This window comes from Brassica napus, chromosome C1 (assembly GCF_020379485.1).
Source record: "Brassica napus cultivar Da-Ae chromosome C1, Da-Ae, whole genome shotgun sequence".
Taxonomy (NCBI): Eukaryota; Viridiplantae; Streptophyta; class Magnoliopsida; order Brassicales; family Brassicaceae; genus Brassica; species Brassica napus.
In genome coordinates, this window is record NC_063444.1 from 50,445,197 (window position 1) to 50,455,844 (window position 10,648).

Consider the following 10,648-nt stretch of genomic DNA (forward strand, 5'->3'; position numbering starts at 1 on the left):
CTTGCTGTCTCCGGTTTTGCTCCACATTCATATTCATTAGACTGGGATGTTCACTGAGATGGTATTAGAATAGTTAAGTTCTTTCATTGATCCAATCAAAAGAATACATCATTTTGTTAGTGACAATGGAAGGATGTTTTTTGATGGGTTGATACATGTATGTATATGTTAAACTGTTGTATACAAAAGCTTCAGAAGCAGGGCAGGGAGAAGAGAACTCTAAGCACCACCATGTTTCTGTGTCCATGGTTTGATAACAGAGACAACTGTAATGATGATGATGATAAGAAGGATGAGGATGGCAATGCACATCCATTTCCTTGAACTTTTCTGTTTCTTTAGTGCCTTTGTTAGTTGGTTGTTCCCGGATTGAACATGATCCACGGCGCTTGAGACCTGTTAGAGCAGAAACAGAGCAATAAGGGTTTTGAATAATTCTAAACTCAGAAGAGTTTCATCAAAGATAATGAAGAGACTGTTACCATATTCTCTATGTTGTCTAGCATCTCTCCCTGTGCATCCACCAGCACGGCCATATCAAGAAACACCTACCAACCAAAAACAGAAGGTGAATCATTCCGACAATTTTGGTAAAGCAGAGCAAGGTTTACCTGTTGGAGGTCAAGGAGTTTCTTCTCTAAATCTCTGACAGCGTCATGACGTTCCTGAATCTCAGCTAGTGTATCCATTATCTGCAAAGCCAGAAAATAACCTAACTTGAGATACACGTAGCTGTCTTGTTGCTTACGTAGTCATGCTATTAGCCTAAACATAAATACTAACCTGGCCTCGTCCTTGCTCCATGATTGCTTTCTGAAAAATCTGCTCACTGTCTCCCGTTTCAATCAATCTATCGACCATCTACACACCAAACAAGATTATCATGAACCAGTACTAAAACCAATTCAATAGATTTTAAATTGAGAAAAATTAACTATAAGTTCTTGCCTCTTCATCAGCTCGTTGCCCAGTCACTACCATTGTCAAGAACCAAAACAACACAAACAATAGCTATCAGAAGATCAACAATGAAAAACAGTTAGAGTCTTTAGATAGATGCTCAAATTCAAAACCTGTAAACACACGCCTCTCCACAACTTCTCTGTATTCTTGGTGAATGTTTTGTCTTAGAGTCTGCAGTGAACAAACTTTAAAAGCTTAGGACTAACTTTCTTGGAGGATTTTGAAGAATCACTTCTCAAAACTTACTTGGAATTCAGATATCTTGTCCTTGAACTTCTTCTTTATCGCGCTGCGGATAAAAAACATATATTAAGGAAGGGACCAGAATCTTGAAACATAGCAATTGATTAAGTAAACAAATACTCACATAGTTGTGGCTGCTCTTGTTCTGTCTACTCCAGTTCCTTTCCCACATCCCGGTTTACTCCGGTTCTCAAGATTCTGTACAAATCAATTCAGAACATATAAAGAGAAGCAACAATGTATTCATCTCTAAGCGGCCTAACCTCTCTATCAAGTTCTTCGATCTTTCCTTTGATGAAACGAGAGATTCTTCCCACTTCATCAACATCTCTCTCCATCCTCTGCTTGATTGCTACACAACAACAACAAAGAGAAGCCATCTTTCAATTCATCTAAATCTTGAATCAAGAACTTGTCTCTAAGTTTTTAATTACATTTCATTGCAGGACCCTTGGTGACGGCTTTAGTCTCCTCGTGTGCTGCCTGAAGCTTCTTGAGATGCTTGTCAAGCTTCTCATATTGACTATCGATTTCTCCGACCTAAACAGTAATTAATATGATCTCAATATACACATTCGACACATATTGAGAAGAGTTAAATAGAGATGAAACGTATTACCTTTTTGAAGAAACCGGCGAGGCCGAGATCTCCAGAGTTACCTGGTCCATGTGCTGACTCAATATCGCTTCTGTTTGATCGATCTCTCGAGAACTCTGACGAGCCCTGTCCAATAAAAAGCGTTTGTCACATCATCTTATTAAACGGTGTAACCCAAGCCTTTGTCCCGGGGAAAATGTCGAGCTAAAGAGACGTTATATAATACAAAACTTGTTACCCAAGCAAAAAGCCCTACGTAGTTTCTAATTTTAATTACACGGAAACGTTGCTTGGCATAGAAGTTAGAACAAAAATGGTCCAAAGAAAAGTTGGAAGGGAAAGATAAAGACAAACCTTTAAGAGGTCGTTCATTGTCGGAGAACTTGGTTAGAGAAGAAGAAGATCTATAAGATAGGATGAAAAGAAACTTGCTCAACAATCAACCAAACTCCAGATCCCATGCAGAAAAATCTAACCTAAATATGCATAAATAAAGTTTAAGAAAATAGAACAAGAAGGAAAAGCAAACCTGGTTTTATCAGATAAACCCAGATCTCTCTTGTTCTCTTTCTTTTTGTGTGTTTTCCCTTTTTAATCATAGAATTTAATAAGAAAAGATAATACAAAGAGGAGATGAGAGATGGCCCTTCTTTACCGTATCAAACAGAGCACTAAGGTTAGGGTGAACGGTTAAGATCTCCTTTGATATTTGATTTAGTTTTTTTTTGTAACAACAAAAAAAAATTTGGTGAATCATGTTGATGACAGATCACTACTCAAATAATCTTATTTTGGACTAATATGTTTTACATGAAGAATTATATCAAACACAAACAACGTCTGTATTCAAAGCTTTCTTGCTACACAAGGAAACCTAAAATCACAAGTTTATACGGCACATTACATTTTCCGCCTCCACATATAAAACCAATGTATAGAAATAGCTTTTCAAGATGAATGTACTTCACGCCTGTACGTGACTGCTAACCAAAAGAGCTGCAGCCACATTAGGTTCTGAAAGAAGAATAGTATTGTGTAATAAGCTCATGTGATTTATGATATTCTTCGGTTAGGAAGAGAATGTTTAACCGGGATAAACGTACCAATGCATCGGTTATGGACACAGTCCCCTATGTAAGCACACGTCTCAGGAGGATAAAACTAGGACAACATCATTATTTCAACATATATAATGTTATGGTCTCATTAGGTTGGTTTTTTATTCGTGTAAATGTGATATGAGTAATCATCTTTCGAGTTTGTTAACTCTAGTTAGAGCTGTCTGCGTTTACTTATGTTATTCAATGGTTAATACTCTAGTCAGAAAGGAATCTTCCAAGCAATCTTATATTATATTCTAAGACATGCCAACACGTTCCAAGAGATTGTCCTGAGATCTATTCAATCCCAAACATGTGTTTGACCTTTGATGAACATAAGTAAATGCAGATAACTGTGACTTGTGAGTTGTGACATGTCCCTCTCTTGATTTTGAAACGAAAAAAACAACAACAGAAGTCTCTTTATTCTCTCTAATGGATGTTTCTTCTTTGGCCTCTCCTCAGGGGGGATACGATGTGTTCCCAAGCTTCAGAGGTCCAGACGTCCGTCAAACTTTTCTCAGCCACTTGCTTAAGGAATTTGAGCGCAAGGGAATCAATACTTTCAAAGATAGTCAGATCAAGAGAGGCAAATACATCAGTCCTGAGCTCAAACAAGCTATAAGAGAATCAAGAATCTGCCTCATCATCCTCTCTAAGAACTACGCTTCCTCAAGCTGGACCCTGGGGGAGTTAGTTGAGATCTTGGAGTCTAGGAAAGCTTCTGGTAAAACGGTAATGACAGTTTTCTATGACATTGACCCGTCTCATGTAAGAAAACAGAGCGGGGAATTTGGAATGGCATTTAGAAAGACTTGTGAGAGAAAGACAGAACATCAGAAGCAGAGATGGAAGCAAGCTTTGACCAATGTTGCAAGCATACTCGGAGAAGATTCACATAAGTGGTTTGGTCCTCTCCTTGAAACATTATGCTATCTTTATCCTATAACAATATATATAATGTTCAAGAAATTGGTAGGCCGTAAGTAGGCATTTTATAGTGGATTAGCTATTAAGAGGATTATTCCAAAGATATGTTTCGTAGACGTTCATTAATTATTGATTATTTTTATATATTTTACAGTTAGATTAAATATTTTAGTTTTTGAGTTTAATTATAAAATTGTTTTGATAAATTATAATAATAGATATACAAAAAAAATATTAGATTAATTTTTGGATTCGAAGTAGTATTATTATTTATTTAAATATTTAAACAAATTTAGATCAATTTAGATTGATTTTAAATTTTAAAACGTTTAAACAATTTGAATGCATAATGTATTTTAAGAAAATCGTTTCGGTTGTGAACGATTGTTAGAACATTGTATATATATATATATATATATATATTGGTTGATACTTGCTTATAATATGATTCATTGTGCAACATTTTGAATTTTTGATGGAGGAGCCAAAGATTCTCTCTTCTCAGGGACAATGAAGCAGATATGATCTCAAAGATTGCCAAAGATGTTTCTAACGAGTTGAACTTGACACCATCAAGGGACTTTGATTATTTAGTTGGAATTGAAGCTCACCTAGCCAAGATGACTTCACTGTTATGCCTAGAATCAGATGAAACAAGGGTGGTTGGGATTTGGGGGCCCTTGGGGATCGGCAAAACAACAATTGCAAGAGCCATATACAATCAGATTTCAAGAAGCTTCCAGCGCAGTCTCTTTATGGATAATGTCAAGAGAAGTTACAGATGTGGTGGTGACTCTGACATTTATACTTTAAAGCTGAGGTTGCAAAGAGAGTTTCTTTCCAAGATTTTAGACCATAAGGATATGGAGATACACCATTTAGGTACAGCTCAACAAAGGTTGAAGTACCAGAAAGTTCTTGTTGTTCTTGACAATGTTGATAAGCTAGAGCAACTACAAGCTTTGGCGAATGGACCTCCCTGGTTTGGTAAAGGAAGTAGGATCATCGTGACGACAGACAATAAACATCTCTTGGAAGCACATAAGATCAAGCATATATATGAAGTGAAATTCCCATCTAAAGATGAAGCTCTGAAGATTTTCTCTCAGTCTGCTTTTACACAAAATGCTCCCCCAGAGGGTTATCTGAACCTTGCAGTTGAAGTAACGGAGCTAACTAGTCATCTTCCATTAGGCCTATGTGTTCTTGGCAAAGCATTGTGCGGGGAGAGCGTGAGCATGTGGACTGATCAACTACCTAGGATCAAAACCAGTCTCAATAGGGACATTGAACAAGTCCTAATAGTTGGTTACAATGGATTAGATGATAAAGACAAAACTATATTTCTCCACATTGCGTGTTTGTTTGAAGGCAAAAGAGTTGATTGTGTGACACAGTTTCTTGGAAACAGTGGTCTAGATATCAAATATGGACTTGGTGTTCTTGTCGAAAGAGCTCTCATTAGTATACTGAGTGACAAGCTTATTATAATGCACCGTTTGCTAAGACAGATGGGCAGAGAGATTGTTCGTAAACGCTCTATTCAGTTGTCTATGAGATGCCGGTTCTTGATGGGTGCTTGCTACATGTACCATGTTGTTGCTGATAATATTGTAAGTCCTTTTATCTACATCACTTCATTCATTGTGGTTTCATTCAGGTGATGCATAGAGTTTGTTCTTTTGGCTATTTTCCAGGGCACTGGAGCTGTGTTAGGCACAACCAAAGTCTGCCTCACAAATGAGAAAGCCCTAAGCGGCATGCATGATCACCAATGTATACGATTTTGCAGAGATATGGTGGATAAGGTTAGTCTGAGTATTATACATGAGCAGTGTTTTAAAAATCGGTTCGGCAAATAATACCTAAATGAAACAATTTTTCTAAACCAATTCTTGAAAAAATCGGTCTAGACACCCACCTAATCAATAATCTCATATAAAACATCTAACAGTCGCCTAACGATTTTTCGAACATGTTAGCTACTTCATTAACTTTAGTCATGATTTCTATTTTCTAAACTTGGATTCATTGTCCTATGAAATGCACGCCTTCCGGTTTTAGTCCTGACTATCTTATCAAAATTGATATGCAGGGGAGCAAATTGGCCAAACTAGTCTGGGATGGAATCAGTGTCTTGGTTTTGTCCATGTTTTGGCTCCTTAGGTGTGCCTTTCTTTCCATCATGAGTATGCCCACTGCTGCATTTGAACATCCGTTTTGGAAACTCAAGAAGAGACTTTCCCATCTGAAACCCAGCAAAGAGGTGAACTGCTGTGTGGACGTTGCAAGGAGCTAGGAGACATCTCACCAGATATCTTGCTCATGTAAAGTACTTCACAATGTTAAAACTTTGGCCCCTAGTTTGATTTGGGACTGAGCTTATCAGTCGTATTATGTGTGTCTTTGACTTAAAGCAATTTCTGTTTCTGGTCTCTTTTAGATGCTTCCTCATATTAATCTTGTAATAATCTGCTCGAAGTGTTCAAGGGGAATACATAATAACAGTTTCACTAGTGATGTACATGAACATGAGCATCACTTTTACATCTAAAAGTTGGATAAAAAAATGGCTGACGATTAAATGGGAAACTCACACTATAGACAGTGTGTGTACATTGAGGAGAAAGGAGGACAGTGAAGTCCCACCATGGGGTTGGTGTGACGTCTTTTGAAGTCAGTACTGAACTCTGTGCCACACAAACAAGTAAAGAGAGATTTGTTTGGTAAACAAAGTAGGTGAAGGATTATAAGATCCACGTCCCATTCCTTGTAGGTTTCTTCACATAGTAGTATTATACTATTTTTTATTATTGTTTGTTGATGGCTTGGGGCACCAAATACTGAAATTTCAAAGCCTTAAGCATTCGATAAAGTGTGTCACAATATTCAAACTAAAGATGACTCCCCTAAGAAACCTAAATTAAAGGTACAAAGTGTTTTGGTTTAGCAAAGTACAAAACAAACTGGATTATCCTAAACCACTCTATGATTCACTTCTTAATCCTTTTGCCTTTTTTTTTCTTCAGCTTCCTAAACAGAGTTGGTTGGTTGTTGCTGATGGTTAGCTAGTTGTTTCTTGCCTTTTCCAGATCCGGAAGATCTGAGATCAAATACAAATTTTTAATGTAAGATCAATCATATGACAAAATGGTCTGAAGCAGAATGATTCCATCAATCTTCACTTAGACTCTACTTGAAGGTAAGGAGATTAAGGTTGTTGAAACTTACAAAGCAATCCATCATCATCACTGCTCTCACAATCTTCATCAACAAACTATGAAAATAAAGAGGAAAGATTATCAATCAGAGCGGCTTAGCTAAACAACAATAGAAAGAACCAAAGCAATTATGAGAAAGCACTTACTGCACTCTCATCATCTGAGGCTGTCTCAGCTGCAAACAAGAAGCAAAAATAGAGATTCTACAGTTAGAAACAACTTATGACCAAGCAAGGATGATGTGAATACTTTAAATTTTTATATGCCTTTCTCAAAGGAGACTAGACAAAACTAAGATCTCTTGTATGCAGAATACTTACAGTTGACTTCCTCATCCTCATCACACCATTTGTTCCAGTCCACTTTAATGTAAGGTGCAGGCTTCTCTTCTGATTTCAAGATTCGTGGCCACCAGCTTCTCTCTTCTTTCTGAATCGAAAATATGATGTTCCTTAGCCCAACGTTCTTCCTATACTCCTGCATCATACATGAACATAGGACACTTGTAAAAACAAGTATGCGCTAGTTCTCATCACTCAAAGGGGAGAGAGATGGCACACTTACTGGCACAACTTTCCCATATAGCTCCAAGCCGAACTCAAAGAGCTTGCCTTGGGCGCCAAGAGCAGAGAAAGTGAATAGACCCTGAGGCTCACATTTGACTGAAATGTCCTTTGCATCAGGTAAGGCGACGGTTAGGTAAACCTTATCAGAACGCTGAGCCCAAAGAACCTCCGGGTTATGACTGCATACATGACAAAACACAACACTTGTAACTATACTGTCTCGCCACCTAATTACACAATAAAATCAGTTCAAAATCATCACCAAAACAGAATAAAACTTCGAATTCTCTGTGACCATTTTTAACACTCAATTAATATAAGTAGAATTAAAAGATTCAAACTTTTACGAAGCATAGTGCTTAAGGCAGACTTAACACTGTTGAAGCACATCAAAATGCAAAACTTTGAAAAAGATTGTTACAGAGGAACTGTATCAATCAAGTGAAAGATCATTTCTTTGTAAATCATTATAAAACAAAGTTCTAAGATTTGTGTCACAAAGCATTCAATTTCTCTATGACCTCAACGATCACAAGGTTCGAGCTTAACAATTAAACACTATACAAACATGAAAGCATCTTCTAATCCAAAACCCATTAGTAAACTAACTAAAAGATGATTACTTTACATCTTAGATCACAAATCACAAACTGAATCAGATTCATCTTCGGGTTCAAAGTCTACTCTTCAGTAAATCTTAAACACATACCTCATGTCTTGGTGGTCGGAAGTGTGAACGGCGGATGTAATAGCGTCGATCAAGCTCAAGCGACAGAGACAGAGAGTGAACTCAACGAGTCTTGTAGGGTAATAAGATTCTTCTGGAGTGAAACAAAGGTAAAGGTCAAGGTAAAAAGAATCTAACAATCAGCCCCCACAGTTTTTGAGTATTTACTTACAGATCCATAAACTATAGAGATATTGCACTTTTATCCTAAAAGAAAAAAATTGTTTTCATTGGATTTCTGTTTTTTTCATATGATCTTAAAGACGTAATTCACCAAGAAGAAAATCTATTATGCCAGTTTGTGTGATTAAATTATCATCCACTAGAAGAGGTCATATCAACAAATTTTGCTAGAAAACAATATTGAGAAATTCACAAAAATAGCTTTAAATTTTTTTTATTACAAATATAACTTCTAAGAATCAAAATAACTAAAATGTTTCATTAGAAATATAAATATACATTTATACCCCTAAAATAAATTGATATATATATATATATATATATATATATATATATTAGGGTTTAGAGTCAATGGATGAAATTGGGTTTAAGATATATAATTTAACATTTATGGTATAGAATTTAGGATTTAGAGTTTAGAGTTAATAGTGGAGTTTTGGGGATAAGATTTCAATTTAAAAAAAAATATTAAAATTTTCAAAATAAAAAATACTATTTTGATTATTTTATTTTTGTAGGACTATTTTGTGATAAAAACTTAAAAATGGTTATTTGAAAGAAAAAAATCCCAACAATATATTCAATTTTAATAAAAATATTTAAATATAATTTAGAACTATTTAATGAAAAAACAAAGAGATCTATACACTAAAAAAGAGTAGTAACCAGTAATAATTAAATAAATAATACTGAGTATATATATATTATTTGCTAAGCTAGTAATTAACTAGTTAATAATGGACATTTTTAGACTCTAAATATTTAATTGTAACTACGTATATATGTGACCAAATCATTTCATATTGTTAATTTGCCACATCATTTTAAAAATTTCAAGTAAACTCCATTTAATGACAAGAAAGAGTTTAAAGACAGTTTTTCTAAATATAAAAGACGATTTGAGAGAGATTCTCATTTTTGCTTTCAGTAATAAGTAATAACTAATTAAAGAACACTAGCTAGTTATATGTTTTATTAGGATGCTTGTAATTAAACAAAGAACTAATGGACATATGCATGTTTAGATTCTAAACATTTTCTTTAACTACGTCGATACAAAAACTTAAAATTTGTAAATTATGTTTATAAATACTAATTTCTAAACAAAAAAGAGGAGTTATGTCATATATTCATCTTTCTTCGAGTTCGAAAATGAAATGGATGCTATTCTCATTTCTACTTATCCTTCAAACGTCGTCATCTTTTGGAAACCATTCGTCCATCGATGGAATATTACCGTTTGCACCTAAACATGTCGTGATTATTAACAGAATTAACACAAGAGCAACACTGATCTTGCATTGCAGAAACAAAGAGATAGATTTGGGGATAAGAGCAGTCCAATTCGAAGGTAGCTTTGATTTCAGTTTTCATGTCAACCTAAACAACAAGGTATACTTGCACTTTCAACTGGCCTGAGCATAACGCAACCTTTGCTATTTTTACGGTCGATAGAGATGACAACCCAAAAAGTAAGCTTGGAGTTTGTAGAGAATGCATTTGGATCATTTTTGCTGGTGGCCCTTGTCGTGATAAACGAGATAAAACCGGTATGACTTGTTTCAACTGGGATTCTGTATCGCTTTAAAATATATATTACATTTTTTTGTATTTTGATTCATAATAATAATAAAATAAACAGGTCTGGTAGGAGGTATTATTATTACATATTTGTAGCTTTTCTCTTGTGATAAGAGATTATATTTCTCTTGATGAGATATTATTGAGATATGATCTCCATATATTCGGATATATCTATATTTCCTATTCTACCAACTTAACATTATTGTATTAGGTTTAGGAAGATATCTCGAGAGATGTATATATATTGTGTAATCGTGATTATGAGGAATCAAGTTGATATTCAGTAATTCATAACTTGTCTTGGTATCGAAGTTAACAACTATTTATGAGAACTATACTCAATATAGATTTTGTGGATTTCTTTTTAAATCATTATAAAGAAGTTCTAATCGTTACAAAGAATTATGAAATAGCTCTCTAATCGTTACAAAGAATACAATTATCTCTATGACTGAACGATACCAAGAACTTTCTCGTCAATAACATTAATTGATATTTTTCTTCTGGGAGTGTAACACTTAAACACTAAAAAA

The 10,648-nt window shown here is 35.0% G+C and overlaps 3 protein-coding genes across 4 annotated transcripts; 1 reads left to right on the top strand and 2 right to left on the bottom strand.

The window, feature by feature from the left end:
• Positions 1–38: 38 nt before the first annotated feature.
• LOC106445313 (putative syntaxin-131) lies at positions 39–2,397 on the bottom strand. Its single transcript, XM_013886839.3, has 13 exons — positions 2,334–2,397; positions 2,159–2,208; positions 1,826–1,930; positions 1,641–1,746; positions 1,470–1,558; positions 1,331–1,404; positions 1,210–1,252; positions 1,074–1,134; positions 949–974; positions 784–861; positions 612–692; positions 483–548; positions 39–396 (listed from the first exon to the last, which is right to left on the bottom strand). The coding sequence occupies exons 2-13, from the start codon at positions 2,174–2,176 to the stop codon at positions 220–222; spliced, it is 924 nt and encodes a 307-aa protein (XP_013742293.1). The 5' UTR covers positions 2,177–2,208; positions 2,334–2,397; the 3' UTR covers positions 39–219.
• Positions 2,398–2,527: 130 nt separating this feature from the next.
• LOC106433079 (putative disease resistance protein At4g11170) lies at positions 2,528–6,271 on the top strand. Its single transcript, XM_048745787.1, has 4 exons — positions 2,528–3,809; positions 4,340–5,447; positions 5,532–5,642; positions 5,930–6,271. The coding sequence occupies exons 1-4, from the start codon at positions 3,340–3,342 to the stop codon at positions 6,131–6,133; spliced, it is 1,893 nt and encodes a 630-aa protein (XP_048601744.1). The 5' UTR covers positions 2,528–3,339; the 3' UTR covers positions 6,134–6,271.
• Positions 6,272–6,675: 404 nt separating this feature from the next.
• Positions 6,676–8,477, bottom strand: LOC106445320 (co-chaperone protein p23-2). Of its 2 annotated transcripts, none has more exons than XM_013886844.3 (6): positions 8,331–8,477; positions 7,620–7,800; positions 7,376–7,532; positions 7,202–7,230; positions 7,066–7,111; positions 6,676–6,937 (listed from the first exon to the last, which is right to left on the bottom strand). In XM_013886844.3, exons 1-6 carry the CDS (start codon positions 8,333–8,335, stop codon positions 6,903–6,905), a joined length of 453 nt encoding a protein of 150 aa, XP_013742298.1. In that variant the 5' UTR covers positions 8,336–8,477; the 3' UTR covers positions 6,676–6,902. The 2 variants fall into 2 exon arrangements, with proteins under 2 accessions (XP_013742298.1, XP_048601743.1); XM_048745786.1 differs by having other exon boundaries at positions 7,620–7,848; positions 8,331–8,468.
• Between the last annotated feature and the right edge of the window lie 2,171 nt (positions 8,478–10,648).